The sequence below is a fragment of the Phycodurus eques genome, chromosome 17, assembly GCF_024500275.1.
Source record: "Phycodurus eques isolate BA_2022a chromosome 17, UOR_Pequ_1.1, whole genome shotgun sequence".
Lineage (NCBI taxonomy): Eukaryota > Metazoa > Chordata > Actinopteri > Syngnathiformes > Syngnathidae > Phycodurus > Phycodurus eques.
This window is the reverse complement of record NC_084541.1, coordinates 1362312-1386796: the sequence shown is the minus strand read 5'-3', so window position 1 is coordinate 1386796 and position 24485 is coordinate 1362312. Positions and strand designations below refer to the sequence as shown.

Below are 24485 nucleotides of genomic sequence, written 5' to 3'. Positions count from 1 at the left end.
TCTGTTGTACGACTTCGTTGTTATGATGCTGTTCCATTTCCACGCACACGTACCAGAAGAACGTTTGCGGGTCCATTTTGACCACGACCTTGAACACCCTCATAACAGTTGCCCACGTCCAATTATGAACGACAGACCTTTTCAAAAATTGTGAATAGGAGTGAATGAAATCCTCCATCCTTCATGTTAAAGTGTATTTTCATTTGCTCCATTGCAGGTGAAAACCTCCGCATGTCTTGTCTTAGCGCCGTACGACTTCCCATCATTGTGATGCAGTTCTACTCTTTCAGCGTTTCGAGATTCCCCCACGGCCGGTCAAAGGTCAAAAGGTGTTTTTTGCAGGTACCTGTGCAAATGTGGTGGTGACACAGGCAGTGTCGAAAAATAATGACATTTTTAAATATGATCGCGTTTGTGTATTTTGGGTCGCTATAGGAAATGTCATCATTTCAGGTTGTTGTTGTTTTCTCATTGCTGTTAAAATGTCACAATGGGTCAAATTTGACATGAACGGTATCTGAAGGTTAAGCGTTTGCTTCTGACATCTTTGATCGGAACTTGGTGACCACGCAAGGGCGCGCGGCGCCACTCCAGCCGCTCGACCCGACTGCGAGTTGCCCAATACAGGCAATATTTCACACGCGCCGCCAAAATGGGATTTCTTGCTCGGCACATTGCTTTTATAGTTTCGCAAAGCAACAAACCATTGGCAATCATTCATTCAAGTTAATCGGGGTACACGCATACCGACAATCGGCACAACTTTGAGCCCCCTCCCACCCACAAGTCTTTTTCTTGGCTGTCTCTAAAAGAGCATCAGCTGAGTGATTATTCTCAGATTTTCATCCCCTACCTTCTCAGAAAAACCTTTGGCGCAGTCATTCGTAAATATTCAACCTGTTCAATATTTACGATCAACAATCCTTATGCGTGTGGTTTGTCGGTGCGCCGCGAGATTTTTGGCTCAATAAACGAAACGGCGTCGAATCATTCTTCGCACACACCGTATGTCGCTCACAGATATGCACGCATGCTCACGTGTCAGGTCGCCATGGAAACAGAGCTGTGATGCCGCCAGACCTGCGGGCCACCGCGAAATACATTTAAATGGCGGATTGAAAATGCCTGAAGGCTGTATCGACTGCGACGACGAGCCGGAGAAAAGAAGACGGTACAAGATGTCTTCCATGTCCGTTCTTGGATTTTTCAGTGATATTAGTCCCAATTCATACACTTTGGAGTCCGTTTTGCCATATGCTCATCTAGAACTAGCTTTCCCCCCCCCCAGCAACATACATTTTGGCTTTGTTTGGCAAATAATGTGCCGCTTTAATAATCACAAATATATTGCATTCGTGTGAGAAAGGACTCAATCAAGCGCACCTCCACATCAGTAGTCACACACAATTGATCGTGCTTGTCGTTTTGAACGTTGTTTTTTTCTTTTTCTCCCCACACTTCTCAAGGACACGGCCTGTGCACAATATATAGAGTGTTCATGCAAATTGATTTTCGATGATTTATTTAGCGAATGCACCACAGGTCATTCTTTTGGAATTAACCACATCCACATGTGTTCTTGACACAAATAATAAACTGATAAAAAGAACATGCATGAAATGCAAATACATAAATGCATAGAAATGGTTTGTTGCATTCTACATTGCATAATGTATTTGTTGCTCGTTGAACGTGTGCCGACGAACGCGTGCGTATGTTGCGCTTTTTGTTTGCATTTGCATGAAACCCTGACTGCGGGTCGTGTGCGATAAAGGAGCCTCAAGGTCAGCTCAGTCGGATGCAAGCTAAGATGAGCGAAGCGGCGCCTGGTGTCTTACCAATATATGAAATGCGAGTGTGCACAAAAGGCCTCCTTGCCTGAGGTAAAAGAGCCACGAAACAATCACGGCTGACAATGTCCCACAGCAAACTAGGTACATAGGCTTGCCTTTAAATTTGTTGAACATATAAGCTGCTTCCTACTCTTGATGATATTCCTGCTGGAGAAGGCCCGGTGGAAGCGCTAGTAAGCGATGTCTGCCATCTAGTCGTCAAACTCATTAGGTATAGTAGAGGAAAGGGACCAGAGGTGAGGGACCAGACAAAGCACGGCTCGAAGACCCCTAATGATGACGACAAACAATGGACTTCGTTTTCCCTTGCCCGGACGCGGGTCACCGGGGCCCCCCACTGGAGCCGGGCCTGGTGGTGGGGCTCGAAGGCGAGCGCCCGGTGGCCGGGCCTGCACCCGTGGGGCCCGGCCGGGCACAGCCCGAAAGGGTAACGTGGGTCCCCCTTCCCATGGGCTCACCACCTGTGGGAGGGGCCGTAGGGGTCGGGTGCAGTGTGAGCTGGGCGGCGGCCGAAGGCGGGGACCTCGGCGATCCGATGCCCGGCTACAGAAGCTGGCTCTAGGGACGTGGAATGTCACCTCTCTGGCAGGGAAGGAGCCCGAGCTGGTGTGTGAGGTCGAGAAGTTCCGACTAGATATAGTCGGACTCGCCTCCACGCACAGCTTGGGCTCTGGTACCAGTCCTCTCGAGAGGGGTTGGACTCACTTCCACTCTGGAGTTGCCCACGGTGAGAGGCGCCGAGCAGGTGCGGGTATACTTATTGCCCCCCGGCTCGGCGCCTGTACGTTGGGGTTCACCCCGGTGGACGAGAGGGTAGCCTCCCTCCGCCTTCGGGTGGGGGGACGGGTCCTGACTGTTGTTTGTGCCTATGCACCAAACAGCAGTTCAGAGTACCCACCCTTTTTGGAGTCCTTGGACGGGGTGCTGGAGAGCGCTCCCGCTGGGGACTCCATTGTTCTGTTGGGGGACTTCAATGCTCACGTGGGCAATGACAGTGAGACCTGGAAGGGCGTGATTGGGAGGAACGTCCCCCCCCCCCCCCCCCGATCAGAACCCGAGCGGTGTTCTGTTATTGGACTTCTGTGCTCGTCATGGATTGTCCATAACGAACACCATGTTCAAGCATAAGGGTGTCCACACGTGCACTTGGCACCAGGACACCCTAGGTCGCAGTTCGATGATCGACTTTGAGGTCGTGTCATCGGACTTGCGGCCGCATGTCTTAGACATTCGGGTGAAGAGAGGGGCGGAGCTGTCAACTGATCGCCACCTGGTGGTGAGTTGGCTCCGATGGTGCGGGAAGATGCCGGTCCGACGTGGCAGGCCCAAACGTATTGTGAGGGTCTGCTGGGAACGTCTGGCGGAATCCCCTGTCGGAAGGAGTTTCAACTCCCACCTCCGACAGAACTTTGCTCATGTTCCGGGGGAGGCTGGGGACATCGAGTCCGAGCGGACCATGTTCCACGCCTCCGTTGCTGAGGCGGCCGACCGGAGCGGTGGCCGTAAGGTGGTCGGTGCCTGTCGTGGCGGCAATCCCCGAACCCGTCGGTGGACACCAACGGTGAGGGATGGCGTCAAGCTGAAGAAGGAGTCCTATTGGGCCTTTTTGGTCTGTGGGACTCCTGAGGCAGCTGATGGGTACCGACTGGCCAAGCGGAATGCAGCTCTGGTGGTCGCTGAAGCAAAAACTCGGGTGTGGGAGGAGTTCGGTGAGGCCATGGAGAAAGACTTCCGGACGGCTTGGAGGAAATTCTGGTCCACCATCCGACGTCTCGGGAGAGGAAAGCAGTGCACCACCAACACTGTGTATAGTGGGGACGGGGCGCCGCTGACCTCGACTCGGGACGTTGTGAGTCGGTGGGGAGAATACTTCGAAGACCTCCTCAATTCCACCGACACGCCTTCCCATGAGGAAGCAGAGTGTGGGTTCTCTGAGGCGGGCTCTCCTACCTCTGGGTTTGAGGTCACCGAAGAAGTTAAAAAGCTCCTCGGTGGCAGGAGGAGCTTTTTAACTGCTCAGCCTCCCTGGTAAGGTCTATTCAGGGGTGCTGGAGAGGAGGGTCCGTCGGGAAGTCGAATCTCAGATTCAGGAGGAGCAGTGTGGTTTTGGTCCTGGCCGTGGAACAGCGGACCAGCTCGACACCCTCGGCAGGGTCCTCGAGGGTGCATGGGAGTTCGCCCAACCAGTCTACATGTGTTTTGTGGACTTGGAGAAGGCGATCGACCGTGTCCCTCGGGGAGTCCTGTGGAGGTTGCTTCAGGAGTATGGAGTTTGGTCCGCATATCCGGCAGTAAGTCGGACTCGTTCCCGGTGAGGGTTGGACTCCGCCAAGGCTGCCCTTTGTCGCCGATTCTGTTCATAACTTTTATGGACAGAATTTCTAGGCGCAGCCGAGGCGTAGAGGGGGTCCGGTTTGGTGGCCTCAGTATTGCATCTCTGCTTTTTGCTGACGATGTGGTTCTGTTGGCTTCATCAAACCGTGAGCTCCAACTCTCACTGGAGCAGTTCGCAGCCGAGTGTGAAGCGGCTGGGATGAGAATCGGCACCTCCAAATCTGAGACCGTGGTCCTCAGTCGGAAAAGGGTGGCGTGCCCTCTCCGGGTCGGGGATGAGATCCTGCCCCAAGTGGAGGAGTTCAAGTATCTCGGGGTCTTGTTCACGAGTGAGGGAAGAACGGAACGGGAGATCGACAGACGGATCGGCGCGGCGTCTGCAGTGATGCGGACTTTGTATCGGTCCGTTGTGGTAAAGAAGGAGCTAAGCCGAAAGGCGAAGCTCTCGATTTACCGGTCGATCTTCGTTCCTACACTCACCTATGGTCACGAGCTGTGGGTCGTGACCGAAAGAACCAGATCCCGGATACGAGCGGCCGAAATGCGTTTCCTCCGCAGGGTGTCCGGGCTCTCCCTTAGAGAAAGGGTGAGAAGCTCGGTCATCCGGGAGGATCTCAGTGAAGAGCCGCTGCTCCTCCGCATCGAGAGGAGCCAGATGAGGCGGCCGGGGCATCTGATTCGGATGCCTCCCGGACGCCTCCCCGGTGAGGTGTTCCGGGCCCGTCCCGCCGGGAGGAGACCCCGGGGACGACCCGGGACACGCCGGAGAGACTACGTCCTTCGGCCGGCCCGGGAACGCCTCGGGATCCCCCCGGAAGAGCTGGATGAAGTGGCTGGGGAGAGGGAAGTCTGGGCGTCCCTGCTAATGCTACTGCCCCCGCGACCCGATCCGGATAAGCGGTAGAAGATGGATGGATGGATGGATGGATGAGGAAACATTTATAATTACCCTGCCCCCAATTTTAACCCTTTTTTTTGGGGGGGGGGGGCGTGATTAATTGAGGGGCCACTCAGAGAGAGGGAGTGCGGGGTGCAAGTTGCCCATCCCTTCCCGAAACTGTCCATCGGTCTGAATGCGTTGCCCAAAGTCAGGACAAGGGCTGTAGAAAATCAATGGATGGAAAACACGAATGATGTGGACGAATCAAAACATGTTTGAAGCGTCGAACTTTTCTCACTTCCATAACGTCTGTGAAGTGTGGCGCGAGCATGTGCTCATTTCGAAAGACCTCAGCGTACATGCAGTAGAACGCGTCAGCGGAGCACGTTTGGAGGACTCCTGGTGAACAGTTGAAGGTCATCCAGTGCAGCCGAATCACCTGCCAATGAAAGATGCACCGGCGCAACCGGTGATGGAGTCGCACCGTGCACGCTTCCTCTTCCACCTCTCTGACTGCGTTCAAGTTGCGTGCCAGCCCGCTAACGCACATACTAACCCCGCTCTTGACTCCGAAGCTGCGGGCCAGCGCTATTTTTAGAGCTCTCTGCTATGCACTCAGCCTCCAGCATGTTGTATAGTTACACAGGGTAGATAACACGCATGAATCGCTGCTTCTCCACTTTATTTGAGTTTTATTTAGGCTCTGGATTTATAGGACAGTCGGCGAAAGGCTGCTAACACTATGCTGCTATTTTGTTGAGTGAGATAGTCCATATGGAATGGTATATGACTTATTATTGTGTCAGTTTTTCAATAAGATTTTCGGTCCAATGAATGTTTATTTATTCAATGTCATAAAACCCAAAAATAAGATGTACCTCTCACACACGCAACCAAAATCTCTCAGGCTCCAAAAAACAAAACAAAACAAAACAAAAAAAACCCTCATATTTACCCAAACACTCTCACATATACCAAAATAGTCTCTCTGCCACGGGCGTAGCGACGTGGTGGCCAGGTGTCACCGTGGCCACCCCCACCCAATCAGTCACCCCTTCCTTCCACTTAAATGCAGGCATAAATGATTCACGCGAGTTCCCATCCGACCAGTGGCATACATTTTGAGCATACGTCGGGTCGGGACTGACAGGCTGCATCCACCCAAAGCAGGCGTGATTCCTATTTCTACTGTGCTTTGTCATTGCAATGCGATCGTTCTGTCATCGCCGAACCATCAATACGAACTGCCGTTTTATTATGGGCGAGATGAATAGTCAGGGAGGTCGGGTGCTGACCATGTCAACGTAGTCAACTGGGCCAATATTGGGAGTATGTCATTTGCCCCGAAGCTTTGTAGGCTTTGATCAGTTCCGGGTGTTTGCTTTCACGAGACCGGCATCGGGTCAAAGGTCACAAACGATCACGGACGAGCACCTGATTGTCCCAGCCAAGAATTGCCATGTCACCATAGTAATGTCTGTAACAGATCAATTTATTGGTAACAATTGCTGTTTTGGTATAGCGTACTTCAGCAAACGGAGGAAAGAAAACACATTTGAAAATCAAGTCTAGCGAACAATTGCGATAAAAAGAAATAAATAGAAAATCATCTGAAATAAGGTCTAGTATTTTCCAATATCCTATGAATACATAACATCTACAGTATAAGTGAATAAATGGAAGCTACTCTATGCTATAAATACATCACCGGCATGCACAACACTGTAATACGGAGAATACTACAGCAGTAGTATCATCTTACAATGAAGAAAGCAAATGCTGTCATCGGCAAAAGCAAGGGCAAATCGAGCCTCGCGGCTCGGGGCGTCGGGCGCGAACGCTTCGGCCTCGTGGTTCCGCAAGCCATTTGAGACGGTGGACTGAAGAGGGAGGGTGCGCCCATTTCTTGCCCTTGTGATCATTCTCCACTACCAAACTCCACTTTGTGACTTTTGGGAACATATCATCAATCCTTCCCTCCAAACATCGGGTAGCCAACGGAGGTTATTATCGTGACGACAATACTGACACTTAGGATTAGGTGTCCAAAAACAGTTAATTTATTCAATAAAGCACATCAGCACATGGTAAGGACAAGCTGCACTCACTAAGTTTACTTCATGAAGTTCTATATTTAGTTACAGTATGACTGTGTGACTTAGCTGGACACACAGCCGACACAAAGCAAAACAAAACCAAAGAACCCTTTTTTTTCCCCCTCTCGCTCTCCTCCACGTTCTCCTCGATCACAGAGACGGGCTGCTTTTCACCCAACGACCCAAAGCGAGTGTGCTGCAACTAAAGATGTCACGTCAGTACGCGCGCACGTCGACGCCCCCGAAAAGCCGCATTTGCCGTCGGCGTGCTTGCCCTCAAGGCCCGGACATTCAAGCTTACTCCGATGTTCCCTCTTGCGCACTCATCCGACTCGATTGGCGGATGCTTCCCCCGTCAGTCGCACCTCCGCTTCATTTGCGTAATGACACCGTTCTCCACCAGCCGGTGTGATGCGTCTCGACGCTGGCGCCTAAGACACACCTCTCGCTTCTAAGTGCTATTCAAGCGAATGCTGCAGAGGCTACCAAACAAGGGCCATTCATTCTTGTTTTGGATGTTTTTCTTTTCTTTTCGTTTTTTTAAATAACTGTAGTTTATACCTCAGGCTAAGGTCTTCTTTTCTCCTACTTATTTCACTTTTAGTTTGTGGAAAAATAAAGGACAGCAGCTGTGTTAGTACCATCGGCTGCTCCTCTTACCTCCCACCCGCTGTTGATCTTAATTTCTAACTTTTTCAGTATGGTTTTATTTTGTCATTTGTGAGCGCGACCGTCGTGGTGTTTCGGCAGAATGAGGTTGCGGACTCTTCTTAGTTGTTGCCCTCGCCTCCCTCGTCGTCCTGCTGGTCGCTCGTCCACAGCGTCAAGTTGTCTCGTAGCAGCTGCATGATGAGAGTGGAGTCTTTGTAGGAGTCCTCGTTGAGGGTGTCCAGCTCGGCGATGGCGTCGTCGAAGGCGGTCTTGGCCAGGTGGCACGCCTGCTCCGGGGCGTTCTGGATCTCGTAGTAGAAGACGGAGTAGTTGAGAGCCAAGCCCAGGCGAATGGGGTGAGTGGGCTGCATGTGCTCCTTGCTGATCTCGTGGGCCTCGCTGTAGGACTTCTCGGAGGACTCGACGACGGCGGCGCGCTTCTCGCCGGTGGCCACCTCGGCCAGGTAGCGGTAATAGTCGCCCTTCATCTTCAGGTAGAACACCTTGCTCTCGTGCTGCGTTTCGTTGCAGTTCTTGATCAGGAAGTTGTCGAGGAGGTTGAGCACGTCCTGGCAAACTGTCTCCAGCTCCTTCTCGATTTTTTCCCGGTAAGCCCGAACCATTTCGATCTTCTTTTCGTTGCCGTCGGCCGACGTCTTCTGCTCAATGCTGGAGATGACGCGCCAGGATGAACGCCTCGCACCGACCACGTTCTTGTAGGCTACAGAGAGCAGGTTCCTCTCCTCATTGGAAAGTGCCTCATTCAGCTCTGTGACCTGAGAGAGAAAAGCAATTGAGCACAATTAGGATGATATGGATATGGATACATATCCAAGTTCAAGATTGTTTTTTATATAAAACTGGTGGCATTCTACTGACACTGTAACAACTTCGGCTCAGCCCGTGAACACACACGGTTTGCCATCCGGAAGCGTGAGCCACACCTCCGGCACCATGACATCATCCTCGCCGGTGAATGCCGATTGGCTGTCGTCATCGCTCAAAGCTTGTTTTGACAGGCCTGTGTCTGTCTAAGGGATTTAATCCTTTATACCCCACTGGGACTGCGCGACAGAGGAGTCTTTACAGACCTTTTCAGAGCGTAAAGCCTGTTGTGACTTTCTTTTTTCAGGACCAAATTCTGTTCCATGAGCAAACCAGAGGGGGTGGCGAACATTCGTGCTAGAGGCTACAATATGTCGCCCAAAACAGATGAGTGGTTTTACTGATATTGTATGTCTATGGAAAATGAAATGACTCCGTTTTCAAGTTAGTTATTAACACGCATCTGGTGGGAAGCATGAGGATCTTTAACTGCGTAGTCAATGTCACATTTCACTGAGAATACGGGTTAGTGGATTAAGCTTCATCATCTGAAGACCACTAACGGCTCGTACCCACATGTAAGCCTTCATCTTATTCCATTAGACAGTTCAATTGTATTCATTGTTTGGAAAAATCTAAACTGTGACAATGTCTGAGCGGATGTTCTGAACACGTGGTCCGATGCCAGCGTCGTGCTGGGAACGACCTCCCGTCGCGGAGGTCACGTTAACTGCAAAACTGTTGCGACCGACTCGACAGCGCCTCTGCTGGTTGACAGTCGAGTAGCGCGCTTGATTCCAGACATGACGAGTGGGATTTCCTCGTTCTTGTCGTGTTCTTTCTGTCCATGTGAAAATGTAGCAATAGTCGAGCGTGATCGACACGGGTTGCAGCATCTCATTGTTGGCCAGAAAGCAGAACGCGTGCCACAGTCAACGTCGGCATTCGGCTGCGTCGTTCTGACCAAAAGCGTGGAAGTGAGAAAAAGGATCAAATCTGTGCTAAAAGTGGAAGGGGGTTGTTTCCGACTGATGGAGCTGTGCTTCACATTCACAGCGAGGTAACCTGCAACAGAGCAAAAGCTGGAAGGAAAGGTAATCCAATGGTACAAGCTCCTGTTTCCATAGCAACTGCAAAATCTTATCAGAGTTCTAATCTCCAGCGGAAAGGATGCTGACAATGGACAATGCTGCAGCAGTGTGGGCGGGAATCCCTGCAAATAAACCAACTCCCAGCTCCTACCTGTCAGCCCACTCACGCACTGGCGACCTGTCGTATTCACGTTTTAGCCGTTCACACGCAACTCCTTCAAAAGAAAGCAAGACCTCGAAGCAAAAACACGGTCATGAACAACCGACCGAAATCGAATCCAATCGTACATCGACGGGACGTTATTGTACGCTCCTACGAAATAGAACTTTGATTGCATTTTCGCCCAGTGGCCTATCAATATTTACCCAAAATGCCAAAAAGGAAGACGTCAGTACCAAAACGCGTTTAGCATATCAAAAAAGCCAATCAGGTTGACTTCCTTTTTTGTTAAACATTTACTTGAGAGGCTATTTCATCCAGTAAGTGCATAAATAATAAGTCAACTATTGTTCACCGAGACATGGCGTTACATAAAGCTAGTAGAATATTTTTGCAAAGCCTATTGCAATGAAACGTAACAGTGTTTTTTAAAGTACAACTTGGACACTTATCTCGTCTTTCAACACAATATGCAATTTACCATTTACAGCACTGACAAATAAAATGACCTCTGTACTGGAGGAGTATAAAGGCAAGAAAACAATCAAACGACCTCAGTTGCATAATGAGCTCGCTCGCAAGCGCAGAGGAAAGTCGCCCCCCCGGCCCCGCGGCTCATTGTCGAAGCACGTCCGTGACTGGCGTTCGACGACGCATCATTTCCATTCAATTACAATTCCGACTGACGCGGAATGTTACCGGAACAGCGGCGACACGTGGGCCAGAAAACCGACACGGCCAGCCTCCGCGGCCTCGGCTGCCGGGTGAGCAGAAAGCCCCGACGCGAGCCGCGGCGCCAGTGTCACAATGGTGCGTCGAGCTCATCAATGGCTGCCGCGCTCTCGTGACTCATTCTTACGCGCGCCACCCGAACCTCCAGACAACTGGGGACAATCAATAACTTCCACTTGAACAGCTCTCTTTGCTCATGGACATACACAGGAAACTACAAAAACTGGAAGTGTGTGTGTGAGTGACGTTCGCGTTCGAGCCGCTGTCTCACGTTTCATTGACTGAGGTTTTGATGCAAACACCAAAGGCGTACAAAAGTCTCACCGCTCCCCGCTTTTCCCCCCCCTCCCCGCTCCACGCTTGCTCTCTGGCCTCCCTTGCTCATTTTGCTCCAAGTCTGAAGGCTCTCCTAAGCGGATGTGACAAGCCCCCCGCTGACCCTCTTTTCGGGCAGCAGAGCACAAAGGCGCAGTGGACTACCTGACGTCACCGGCGGGGTGAATAGGGATTGTTGCTTTAGCCACAAAGAGCCAATAAGAGGGGGGGGGAGCAGCGTACACTGTGTAGTTCGGACGGTGTGCTCCGAGTGCCGCTTCTGTTGCCGTGTACGAAACGTAAATGGGACGGCTTCGTCATTTTTCAAAAGCCACGCGTGTCGCGCGGAGGAAAGGAAGGTCCGCGAGAATAAAATGGAAGGGAACTCACGATACTGGCGTCGCACAAATCTCCTTTCACGGGAGTCGCACATTTCCAAGGAATAAGCCAGTATCGTTTTACCGCTTACAGTCAGAGAACCCGGAGAAAACCTGCACACGCAAACTCCACGCAGGAAGGCCCGAGTTGAGATTTGGACCCAGAACCTCTCAACGGTGAGGCGGGCCCGCTAACCACCCTAACACCGTGCTGTCCGATACTATTTTCGTGTCGTTGAGGCTCTGTTTGTGTCAAGATGCGTTTGCGTTTCATAAGCGAAATCAGATGAGAGGACCGAGAGCCTGAAGATACGAACGGCGCTATCGATTCCTTGGGGACTTTGGAATTTGTTTGGAGGTTTGGCTCGCTGGATTTGATTGTTTCTTTATGATCCCTTTGCGTGTCTGCGTTGCGCTCGCAGTCTCAACGTGACCCTCTGATGTCCTGATTCGATAGGGTCCCGCCAGCCTGGCGCCTCCTCCTCGGTCCGAGCAATCTTTTGTGCCGAGCGACTGCCCGAAAGCGGCCCGTGTCTTTTTCGTGACTTGCCCGCCTGCCTCTCCGCTATCCGCTGCTGAATTTTTGCGTGCGTGCCGTGCCGTGTCGTGTTCGTACAAGAGAGCATGCGCAGCGGGCGAAGAATAGTTTGGAAGTGCGGTGCAGTTCAGTTTCGGTGAAATTGTAGTTGTTCTTACGGTGGTGTAAACCGATGATCTTATTATTCGGGTGTATTGTATTAATGTGGCGCAACAGTTGACGACGTACGCTAGAAATGCTGTCGCCAAAGCAGCTGTCAAGTCGATCGTGGACGAGAATTTCGAATAATGCATCAAATGCCTGTTCTCTGTTTGACGAGCCTCAAGTGTCTCGCAAGCTACGATTGCAGTTTGGGACATGAAAAGCGTCAAGGAAACACACGTCGTTCGAGGAACACCCGTCGCCTTAGGAAATGAAAATGGACCGAATGCTTTGGGCTTTTGAGTTTTGAGTGAGCGCATTTTGTCTTTAATGAGGGGCCGCTCGAGAAGGATTACTGCGTCTATGCTATGACTCGCAACCTTTTCTATCCGTCCATGAAAAACACATTTGAAAATGAGAAATGTGTCTGCATGTTTCGCAGTATTTCTGTTGATCGCTTACGACGCTTGCACTTTGTTTTGTGTGCAATTTAACATTTTGCTCGAAGAAAAACGTGCGACGCTAAATCCGGTTTCCTCTCATTTCATAGTCGGCACGGACAACTACGACATGATCGGTCGTCTAACCCCGCGTACAATTCTACCACTGAATACAGCGCGAGCCGAATATTTGCTCATTGACCTCCTTGGGGTCACGCCTGGCTCGTGAGCAAACGCCGAACCAATCGCCGTGCGTGGAACTGAGCGGGTAGCGAGCGGTACATGCGCCGCAGGTTCGTTGAACGGAAAAAAAGAAAAGATATTAGGAATAGACCAAGACAAGGATGTAAACGAGACTGAAAGATAATCGTCCAGTTGAAAGCGCAACGCTGACAGCTCCGAATCAGATTGCGGCAGGCGTCTTCTTGCGCATTCTCGGCCGATCCTCGTAACGTCCCGACTGAGAAACCTGCGCGCTTCAGTCAAAAACGATCTCGCTTCGGAAGTTCTGTTCCCGCGACGCAAATGCGTACGTGTCGGAACGCGTGGTAACGTGTGACTTTACTTCGCGTAAGTATTCGAATGGAAAACACTTGTCGGCCATAAATACAGAACAACGGAGCTCGCCTTCTTTTGCTGTTCGACGCCGAATTCCGCGCAGACTTGCCCCCTTGTGCACCTTTCGTAATCGCGTCATCGCCTGGACTTGCCGTCGTGTCCCCGACGACACATTTACATTGCAAAGAAATGGAGCCCCGCAGATGAACGTCTGCTCCTGTTTTCAGTCAGCCAGTCGCCACGTGCGCGGTGGCGAGGGATTCCCCGCTCCAAATGACGGGCGAGGCCGCAGACGCACCCCGTCTGCCCGGTGCTGCAGAGGAGAGCGGGGTGGGTGGGGGGGGGGGGGGCGCACCGCCTTGCCTGACTCTGCGTAAATGGGACAGGGTGGAGCCACGTCCCTGTAACATTGTGCACAACCAAACAGATTAACACCTTTACTTACATGCTGGCTTCTGGAAGAAGAACGCAATACATGCAAACGTGTCATCGTATGTGCACATATCTCGTAATACAGTAGTTGCTTGAAGATTGGCGCATTTAAAGGGAGGAGCAGCCGAGCAAAATGCTGTGCGGCGTTTCGCCAGATGCTGCCTGCGGACCTGCCGGGCCGAGGCCGCACGGATGCCGCTCAAGGCGTCGATCCGTGCAGCCGCGCCTTCCGTTTTGCTGCAATATGACAATTAAGAGCTGCGCGTCCACCAACACCCACGTCAAAGAAAGGGGGTGGGGGGAGACAAGGGAAAAAGACGGAGCTAGGCGTATCTTGCGCGCAGCATCTGCGCCACAATCGAGCCAATATTGTTCTTCCCAATGCGTCAAAGAGTGTGTGCAGGAAAAAAGTGCAACATCATATTGCATCGACGCTAACTGAGCACCGCGCAAACCCGAAGCATCCGCACAGGTCGCGTACAGAACACTGCCACTTGCACCCTGGACGGAATTCCACGAGGAGCCATTGCGAAGCATCCTATTAGATGTTGACACGGTCAATCGTGGCTACTGGGTGGGGATGGTGTGAGTTGGAGTGCGTGTGGGTGGGCGCGTGGGGGGGGGGCCCTGCTGCCGACGCGAGCACGCGCACGGCCCGTAAAAAGGGCGCCCGGCCGAAGGGCACCGCCCCAAGAGCAAGCGCTCCGCATTCTCACCACCGCACTATTAATACTCCAAATGGACGATCGGAGCCCAAACGAGCCAAAGGTTCCCCCTTAACATGTCGTGCGCGTGTGGCTCACGTGTCAATCACGTCGCCCGAGTGGGAATCCAAAATGTTTATTCCCCCCCCCCCCTCCACCCTCCCATCACGATGGAGATCTTTCCATCCTTGAACTTGCGTGCACGAATTTGAGCTGATCGGGAACATCGTGTACGCGGCGACGGCACCTTGCGCCGCTGCAGGGCGTTCGGTCACTCGGGCGCACATGTAGGATGGGTGGGGAGGGGGATCGTCCGCTCCAAAACAGGAAGAAAAGGTCATTACTTACCGACTTCATGGCGGCTGCCATGTCGTCATATCGCTCAGCCTGCTCGGCCAGCCTGGCCTTCTGCACCAGTTGCTCGCGGTCCACCATGTCGGATGTTGAGCGTGCTGGCGTCTCAAGCCGAGAAATGCGTCGCTGTGTTCGGGAAACGGAGAGTCACGGTGCGCGCTCCTCTCGCCGCAGCTGCTGCCCGCCGTCTGACACTGCGGGGCCTGCGCACCGGACGCCCCGCCCCTCCCCGGCCTTGACGCCGCCCACCCGGGCGTGTTTACCCGCCCGGCACGCCCAGTCAGCGCGCGACGACGGAACGTCGTGAAGTCATGACGTTACGGCGCCGGTGCCAAACTGCGGGCCCGGGGGCCATATCCGGCCCGTCCAATCACTTTATGTGGCCCGCAAAAGTAACTCCCGATGTTTCTTCCGAAAATACCGACATTGCAAATTGTCTGCACCTTTAAAACAATGTAGAAACGTTTTTTTTTTTTTACTGGCTTCTGATTTCAAAACTAGTCACTTGCGGTGTCCATGGAATAATATGAGGCGATCATATGGGTTTATACGAGTTCACCGTCAATAACCGCCCTCCGAGCAAACCGATGTTGCCGACAACAAAAACGAGTCTGAGGCTCTGGATTCACCGTACGGCACGACATGCAGAGGCGGCGAGTCCCCACACGCTGTACTTAAGGAGGAGTACAGATGCTTGTGTGAAAAATAATCATCATCATAAAAAAGACTGGTAAAAGTAGAAGTAGCTACTGATTCAACTCCTTTACTTACAGTGGGTACTTGATCAATGGACCAAAATAGATTTGTAATACATCAGTCATCATTTTCAGACAAATGAACTGAACTGTGCAACTGAAGTGAACTTCTGTTGCACGATGCTTCAGGGAGACTCTTTGTTTGACTTATGTTGGAAACATTTTCTCTATTTTAACGTGTCTGAAAAATGAACGAATTATACCGTGCTCCACTGCGTGACTCAACCGTTAAAGCATATAGAGAGGATGTTTCCATCGCTGACTAACATCACCGACTTGAACCAATCGCACACCAAACGCTAATATCGATTGAAAAATACAAAGATTAGTTTTGTCAAACTTAGTTTGGTTTCTTTGCGATACATGTTTAAGCGAGAAACACAGGTATCATCATTGATTTGTAGCGATACAATCTATCCAAGTCGAGTCAGTTATTCATGGGTGTTACGTTTGCCTGACGTATTGTTGTTTAAGGTTTTGCCGTTCCCCTAATGTGTTCTTTGAATGTGTTGCATTTGATGTCCCTCATGGAGTTTGAAACAGAAACGTTTGATTTGGCGACGTCTACATTTGAGGTCAAAACAAGGGAAGAACTTTTCTTCGTCCATTCGACAAGAACCAAACGTGCAGCGGTGAAGTGAATGCTTTTCTCCTTTTCCGAAACGCCGCACGTTTCCTCCGATGTTGCGTGCTGCATTGCAGAGAAATGGCGTTCTTGTTCTCTCGCCATACTGTATATTTTGCTGGCATTTCCGCCATTGTCCAGCACTTGCATGACGTCCAATTGCAACTCCTGGTGAGTGGGGAAGTGCCGAATAGCCATTAGATGTTAGAATTCTGGGGCGCCGTCGTGTATTGTCACAAGTTATTACGCGATGCATGAATTCCAATGGTCGCCGAATATTCCCCTTTGCAATGTGACCGCTGTTATTTACATATCGCACACGAGTCCGGCATTGGGACAACTGCTGAAGGTGTGGATCTCTTCGAATCATGACAGTGAGCAGGTGACGCCGGCGTCCTCCGAGTGGTCACAGTTGTGCGCATTCCAGGGTATATGGGAGCAATTCTGCAGGGAGAATTCGCTACCGTTGCACTTGAGATTGTCAAATAGAATTGTTCCCGTTCCTTGGCCAAAACGTGCCTCCCCCCACGCCGCGACGGCCTCTCCGCAGCCGAGCTGACGGCACGCCACCTTGGCGTCGGGGATGTCCCACGCGTCATCGCACACCGTGCCCCATCCGGAATTTAGGTACATCTCCAAGCGACCTTCACATTCATGCTGACCGTCAACCAGCCTTAGTGCGCCTGCGCAAAAGAAGAAACCCTTTTCAAAATAGCCAAGCAAATGAATGCACACAAAACAGATTCCTTCTCCTTTATAAAACTGTGGAGAGGAAATGCACACTTGCCTTCAGTCGATGAGGTGGAGGCGGCGGGATCCCTGGTGGCCATCTCGTCTGTCACTCTCAAGTCCCGGGCAAGTCCATTGAAGGGAATCATCGCTGGGAAGAACTCATAAAAAAAAAACTCAAATAAATAAACCAATATCGAGACTTTCCCTGTCGTCCGAAAATATTCAAAATTGGCTGCCGGTAGAATTTCAATGCCAGTAGGTGGCCGTACTGTTCGTTGGTATCATTTTTGATTGCGAACATCCTATCATTCTGGTCACCAGATGCTGAGGCATGATTGGGAGTGTGTCAGTTTCATCAATGTGGTATTATATTTCAACGCAAACGATATGAGATGGACCTATAACCGTGTGTTATCTGAGATGGTCACGAAGGCGATGAATGCAGACAAACCCGATATGCTCGTTTCTCGTCGCGTTCTTAATGACCGTGGTTTACTGACCCAGTGTCATGTCAAAGAGTTCCTAGTCCGGCCTTACGTGTACACACAACTCCAGCATCCTCGTGATGGCCACAGTTGTGTTGACCCACGCCGGAATGGGCGCACGTAGACAGGTGTGTTTCGTCACCAGTACATTGCACATTGTCCAGCAGGATGGGACCCGAGCCGTAGCCGAAAGAGGCCTGCGACTTCGCTTCAATGGCCGCGCCGCAGCCGAGCTGCCTGCACACCACGACGGCGTTGGGCATGTCCCAGCCGTCGTCGCACACCGTGCCCCAAACGTCGTCGTATTGCACTTCGACGCGACCCCGGCAGCCGCCGTATCCGCTCGCCACACGGACAGCCATCGGAGCTGCGAGGAAGGAAGACCTATTTTGTCATGCCCCTCTGTGCGCACAGCTGAAATCAAGCATGCACATTTACCAGCTGGGCAATTACCTTCGGTCGGAGCAGCCGTCCGAATACGGGTGAGTTCTGTGGCTGTCACATCATCATTTGTTACTAGGAGAAAACGTGCAAAATTAACACAAAGTACTGTACGGTACTTGAACGGACGGCCCTGTGATGTGACGTAGAGTGCAAGAAAATTCGGGAGAAATGCCTCCTCCTGTTGGCCACTTGAAATAGGTGGACAAAAACAAAACACATTCAGAGCCGGAGGTGCTGATTCAACGAAAGATAGAAATATAGATTCGCGCTGCCTTAACAAGATGTAATCTTCAGATTCATTCATCCTCGCTGTTCTGTTATTTTTACTGTATCGCTTGATTTCTTTTTAAGCAGATGCTGATGAAGGGAGGTCACGATATGATACAGCTACGCTTTTGAGGAAACCAACATCATTAGGCACGGGACAGCAGCAAACACAACGTTTTGGAATTTACTTGCTGTTTCCAGTGTGGACCCGGTCAAGGCCTGGCTTCCAGCGGAAGGGTAAACCGAAGGCACAGTTGTGGTCGGTCCTACACCTGAGCAGACAACGACGAAAAGAGTCATTAGCCAAAGTCCGATATTAGATGTTTACCCTCCATCCCCTGATAATAACATAAAAGCGCAATTTGTTTACTAACAGGAACGTCCTCGAGCAAAGCTTGAAATACTGTCTGTCTAATTATTCCAATGTATGATACACATTTCAATTTCTCAAAACACGGACACAGTATCAGTTTCTGTACCGTTTGTATTTATGATTACAGATTCAAACAGTCAATAGAAATATACCTGTTTTTTTTTTTTTTTCTAATTTCGATATTTCTATACGTACGTTTGCACGGACGCAGGCGAGATCCGGCGTTAACGTACCAGAGCAGGTGATCCCAGCATCTTCGTGATGGCCACAGTTGTGGTTGCTCCAGCCGAGGTTCGTACATTGACCCAGTTGCTCCTCATTGCCCACGCAGTTAACGTTGTCCAGAAGAATATGGCCGGTGCCGTAACCGAAGTAGGAGTTGGTGTGAGCCCAAATAACTTGGCCACAGCCTAACTGCCGGCACACGACCTCAGCCTCCCTCGCATCCCAATCGTCATCGCACACCGTGCCCCAGCGTCCCTGGTAGTAGATCTCCACCCGGCCTTGGCAAGAGTCCACTCCATCCACTAGACGCACCGTGCCATCTAAAGATGGAAAGGATTTATTGAGCGGGATCAGCTTCTTGAAGACTGTATGGCAACGTCAACACAGAACTATGTTGTAACAATTAGCGAGTCATTTAGGATGCAGAGGAATGAAGAAAAAACGCTCGACTGGGAAAAGTCAGTCAACATGGTCATCTGATGTTCTACTTATCACAGATGTTGTCGCCTTATATGCTCCAAGATGATGTTTTCCAAAGACAACACGCGGTTTCATTGGTTCATCCGTGAAAAAAGCTACTTCTCTACAAGAATTGAATAGGTCTTGCGAGTTTGTCTGTAATCCCAGTATTCGTGCTTCCAGCGGACAATCATCCTTATGCGTATTAAACATCGTGCATACAGTACAGTTAGCTTCCATCACAAAGGCAGCCTGGTTAACCAATAGAGACGGGCTGGACCTTATGAGTCACGTGTGCACATTTCCCCCAGGGACAAATCTGGAAAAAGCTGACTTTGACTATTGCCGTACAAATGATTTGAACATCATGCGTGCATCATAACAGTGGACACTATGGATAGACTGTTACCAATTTATACACAAAGTGTTCATCCCAAAATGCCCACATCACTCTGGATGTAATGCTTACCAGCAGAGGAAGACTTTTTGGTTTGTTTGTTTGTTTGTTTATTTGTTTTAGTTGATAATTATTTGGCACAGTTTGCTACAGAAAGTGTATGCCCAATAGCAAGAAATGTTCTTATTTTTTATTTTTTTTTATTTTTTTCCCCCCCATTTGAATCAGGTTCGACTCGGATGAATTTTCATCTGGTCAGGTCCGATCGCAAACCAAAGGACCCAAGCGATCATCAAGAAGAGGTGGTTTGGCATCTGTACAGCTAACCAATTGCAGTGTGAGACTACGACACTACAACTCCCATGAGCACTACTTTCACACACTCTTTGGTCAGCGGTCAATTTGTGAAGCCCTTCGCTGACATTGAGTGGCTACTAACTCTGGGAAACCACTCGACACGGTGACTGGTCAGCAGAAAACGTGAATGTCAAGCCCTGGATGTGACGATGGTAAACAATATATAGTATATTTGTGAAGACAGTACAGAATACAGTCCCAAAAATGAACAATCTATTCGACCAATGAGCAACCCGCAGTGACTTTCATCACTCGTACGAGTCGGCACGCTTGAAGTGGCCACATACTGACGTAGGAATTGTACCTTGTAGTTTTTGACGATGGAAAAGCACCAATAGTTATTAAAACGGATTATGCACCATGGAGGCAAGTACTTACCCAAGACTGCATTCTTGGGAGGTGGTGTTGTAACGTCCCCTGAAGCTTTTGCCCCTACCGCCAGCGGTTCTAACAGCAAAGGATTGGTTTATATATACATACTGTAAATGCAATGATTTTATTTTTGCAGATAGATGATGATGATGATTGCTAAACACCCCCTTTTTACCTCGACATTTGATAGCCACATCCTCATAGTGATAGCAGTTGTGTATGCCCCAGCCCAGACTGTCACAGTGACCGAGGTTTGTTTCACTCCCCTTGCAGTCCACGTTATCCAGCACGATGGGTATCGAGGTTTGTCCGTGCTGCGAGCTGCTGCCCGTGGCCACAGCGACTCCGCAGTCCAGCTGGTGACAGATTACTTGGGCATCCAACATGTCCCAGTCATCGTCACACACTGTGCCCCAGGTACCGTTGTAGTACACTTCCACTCGGCCCTCGCACCTGTTAAGCCCGTTTGCCAGTTGCACTTTGGACAGAAGGCAAGACAAAGTTAATGAGTTCTTTGAGTTCACCATGATTAGTCCACCTCGGTAAAATGCGCAATGTACTGTATAAACTCTGAGGCCGGATGAACAATGCAGGTCTTAATGCCCGGTTGCCATTCGAAGTGTTTCATTCTACTTCAGGACATTTGTCCAAACTGAGCCATACAGGAGTAGAATCATTCCAATGGGATCATTTAAACCTTGGAATCCATTGTGTCCACACATGACTAACTTGAGTGTAATTTAAGGACAAAACGCCTTTCCAAAAAACGGGTCGTCCTCCCATTGTCGGGATACGCCGAATATCATTTCTTGGAAGCGGTGAGTCAAATGGTGTGACCTTTTTTGTGGAGCCCAAGGCACTTCCTATAGTCCTTTTCAACAGTGACTGTATTGTGTAGCATGAGCTGTATGCCGACAGTTTCTGGGGCAGGTGCATGAAGGTTTAGAAATGATAGCTCATTCTTACCTTGGTAATGCTTCCTCACTAGGAATTGCAGGTCATCGACTTCAAAGGAGATGGGAGAAGAAATGAGCCAATGAAAAAAATGAGCAACTTAGGGATCAGGAGAAAGCGAATCGTTTATCAATTCAAAAGAAAATTGTCCAGTTGGTCATTAACGACCGAGCCACCACCTCGACACATGACGCTTTGTTTTTTGCTTGGTTGTTGTTTTTACTAGAGAAGATGTTTCCGGGTCTGTCATAAAGGGAAAAAAACGCCTGGCGACTTTTCTTAGGTTTCCACAGCTGACAAAGAGGCGCATTTCATTTCACAGGCTTCTTTCTCTCTTTTGTTTGTTCACTAAAACTTTTTTTCATTTGACATGTGATACCAAGTTTCATAGGTTAGGGTTGGGTACAGGCATCCGTTGAGTGCCACATGACTCTTGTTCATATGCCCTAGTTTCTACTTGAATAAACATCAGAAATCACAAAGTCATCAAGTTACTTACTGGGTGCAGCACGTCTGTTTAATTTGATTTCTCCTGAAATTAGAATACAGCACATTAGACATTCCGTCGTAAATGTTATTTTTCCCTGCGGGGCCATTAAGGGAGCAGCGAGCGCCCCAGTTATTGGCTTGTGGCGACCGACATGTTACTGTTCGGACTACAAAGAGAAAGATCTTCAATGCCGTTGCATGTGAACACATTGCTTCGTCCATCCATCCATCCATCCATCCATCCATCCATCCATCCATTTTCCGTACCGCTGATCCTTCATTTAGTCCCGGACAACAACAATCGGTAGTACATGTATGCAATGATAACAAACAACTCCAATAAAAACACAAGCGCAAACGATCTCACCAGTCTTTCCTCCATGGAGGTTACCATCCCTATGTCAAACAAACTCTTCTCAGAAAATACAAACGTGACGTATGATACTTTATTGCAATGTTTTGCCGACAATGATGCAAGTCTCCCCCTGAAGCAATTGCATGATGCGCCCATCGCAACATCGGTAGCAATTGAAGGAGGGAAAACGTGCATAAACGTCTTTCTAAGTAAGCCAGCAGGTAAGTTGATTAAAAAACACACTTTTCAATTGCGATGGATAGCCGACTTTTTCAGGGGCGAGAATGTCGGAGAGCGACAGTCTTCAAGTCTGATGTTGCCGTATGGATGCTGCACTGCATCAATACTGCATATCAGTCCTGTCACCGTAGCATGATTGAAATTCTGTTCGACACGCCCACTTGAACCCCGACATCTACTCACCGAGTCGCAACAGCACACTGAAAGCCATGAAGACGAGGGATCCAAGCAAGGTCACCAGCAGCCAGATGGTCGGGTTCAAGCACTCCAAAACACGCTGGACTCGCATGGCTGCCTGACTGACCATCCGCCTGCAACACATTTTTACAATGTCCCTTTCACTAATCACCACACCGACTTATGTATATCATACAGCAAACAGGCACTTCTTTGTGGCCTAATCCCATTGTAGCCTAATTCTAACATTGGATTGATTTCCCAAATGAGGCTGCAGCCGTTGTTGGTATTGATGACGGTCAGCGTGATTGGCTCACAGACTTGTAAAACCGACGTGCTCCCTGAGGCCGTGCGAAATGCGGGGCAGGGAACAAATGGAGCAAGCGTTTAGCATTTCCCACCAATATCGGAGGGGAGGGGGGGGGGGGGGGATAAAGGGCAGGTGTCGCCTGTGTTGTGGTTGTCCGTATTGAGGGGATTCCCTTGAGACAAAGAATTTTGGGATTCACAGACGATCACTCAGTAATCAGAGGGAGATAGTACAGCGGGCGGCCAACATTTGTGCGAGCGACAATGTGATGAAGGAGCATTGCTCAAGTCATGGAGGAATGTTTCCGTGAAAACAAAAGCAGTGAGAAACCGCGACTGAAACAGAAGCAAACTGATCGACGCAATGAGAGAAAGCATTGAAATGTCCGACGTTCAGTCGGCCATTGATTTGGAAAAGACCTGACTGGAAGTGGCCAACGTGTGCTTTTGGAATTTTCCATTTTATCTTGACGGGACTGATCCTTGACCACCATGAAATGTTTGTTGTGATCAAGAGATGGCAGTGTGGCGTGGCTCAGCTTTGGAATATTTCTCTTTTTCCTTCGTAGAATTCCCCCTGACCTTACACAGGAATGCGTCGTCGGGCATGATGAGAGGAGAATTTGATATTGGCCCCTCGAGATAGTGGACATTCCGGGCCCAGGGGGCACAAAAAGACATTTCTGCTTTCTATGGCCCCCATCGTCAGGCATAAACACTGCTTCCTGTAATCTGTCACTAAAACGCTTCAGCACCTGATGACACCGCTGGGGCGCCTCTCATCTCCTGGACGACAGGAGGAGGGCGGGCTGCATGTTACAGTCTGTTTCCCTCATCCGAGGTATGTTTTCAACAACGAGAGCGGGCTGCTACATTTTTGATGGAGCTCTTTTTTTTTTTTTTAACCAGAATAGGGAGTGTGGAACAAGGGCCACGTGATGCATTTAATGCATTTCATTTTCAGTCAAACATTTGTCCAGCAGGAAGTGGTGATTATTATTCACCATCCGCACTTTCGTCATTTGCCAAATCGTTCACCGTTGTAAAAGAGAAGAACTCTCCGTTCATAATAGCATTGTGACACGGATCCTCTCGGGAATAATGTTGCCTTTTGTGTCACCTGTGCTTCCCCTCCCTGACAAATAACCGATACTTCTCATCACCACCAAAATCTAGCTCAATTAAGGACAACACTGACATTCAATAATGGAGTTCCTTCATTATCAAGGATATAAAGCATTTAAAAACAAGAGTGCAAAGTTCAACTTGACTCCAATAAGGAGGAAAGAAAACAAATCATTGAATTCTCAATACTGAGAAACTTAAAAACAATAAGCATCTCAATATTATAGATTTACCAGGATTTTAACAACTGATATAAATTAAAATGTGCAGTTATATCGGAACCTACGTAGCTCTTGAAATGTATTTCTACATATTTTTGCTATCACAGAGCAAGGTTTGTGTCAAAATAGGCTTGTTCCTTTGTAAATCGGATGACTTGTAAAGCAAAATCATATAAATGACACATACATACCTTGTGAGACAGTATATGGCGTCACCCAAATTTGGAATAACAGCAAAAAAAAAAAAAAAAAAATAGATTTCCACCTGAAAGAATACGATCAAAAATAAGCTTAAAGCTCAGTTAGCGTCCCAATTCCAGGTGTCACAAATTGGACTTTGCCTAAATAGTGACGAGAACATTCAAGCCACCACCAGTTCGGGTTTTAAGGCTTTCATCTCCTCGGCTCTGCCCGTACTATAAATATGTGGCTTTGGTGCCAGAGGTGAGGTAAAAGGAAGAGAGAAAAAAAAAAAAAGCTCATCATTGCGTGTTAAATGGCCAACACCCTGTACCCGCCTATGGTTCCAAAGCAGATCAATAACAAAGAATGAAAGCTAAAGCTTCATCGGTATCCCCGCATCTCCTGTTTCAGGTGAAGCTCCCTCATCCCTCATCGTCATGTCCCGCTCGCCTCTGTACAA

At 49.6% G+C, this 24485-nt stretch overlaps 2 protein-coding genes across 2 annotated transcripts; both read right to left on the bottom strand.

Annotated features, from left to right (window-relative positions):
- Nucleotides 1–6541: 6541 nt before the first annotated feature.
- On the bottom strand, nt 6542–14967 carry ywhag1 (3-monooxygenase/tryptophan 5-monooxygenase activation protein, gamma polypeptide 1). Its single transcript, XM_061702705.1, has 2 exons — nt 14476–14967; nt 6542–8590 (listed from the first exon to the last, which is right to left on the bottom strand). The coding sequence occupies exons 1-2, from the start codon at nt 14560–14562 to the stop codon at nt 7934–7936; spliced, it is 744 nt and encodes a 247-aa protein (XP_061558689.1). The 5' UTR covers nt 14563–14967; the 3' UTR covers nt 6542–7933.
- Nucleotides 14968–15195: 228 nt separating this feature from the next.
- On the bottom strand, nt 15196–22539 carry LOC133415942 (scavenger receptor cysteine-rich domain-containing group B protein). The gene is made up of 11 exons (XM_061702499.1): nt 22194–22539; nt 21426–21458; nt 20939–20977; nt 20148–20450; nt 19979–20047; nt 18396–18707; nt 17978–18061; nt 17532–17594; nt 17131–17445; nt 16649–16741; nt 15196–16544 (listed from the first exon to the last, which is right to left on the bottom strand). Exons 1-11 carry the CDS (start codon nt 22330–22332, stop codon nt 16228–16230), a joined length of 1767 nt encoding a protein of 588 aa, XP_061558483.1. The 5' UTR covers nt 22333–22539; the 3' UTR covers nt 15196–16227.
- Between the last annotated feature and the right edge of the window lie 1946 nt (nt 22540–24485).

Excerpts from the sequence above, each read along its gene's own strand:
- ywhag1 (XM_061702705.1), bottom strand. The coding sequence starts at position 14,562 with ATGGTGGACCGCGAGCAACTGGTGCAGAAGGCCAGGCTGGCCGAGCAG. Across the intron at positions 8,591-14,475 it reads TGGCAGCCGCCATGAAGTCG|GTCACAGAGCTGAATGAGGC; the intron begins GTAAGTAATGAC and ends TTTCTCTCTCAG.
- LOC133415942 (XM_061702499.1), bottom strand. The coding sequence starts at position 22,332 with ATGTGTTGCAGGCGGATGGTCAGTCAGGCAGCCATGCGAGTCCAGCGT. Across the intron at positions 20,451-20,938 it reads AGTGAGGAAGCATTACCAAG|TGCAACTGGCAAACGGGCTT; the intron begins GTAAGAATGAGC and ends TTCTGTCCAAAG. Across the intron at positions 17,446-17,531 it reads GACGGCTGCTCCGACCGAAG|CTCCGATGGCTGTCCGTGTG; the intron begins GTAATTGCCCAG and ends CCTTCCTCGCAG.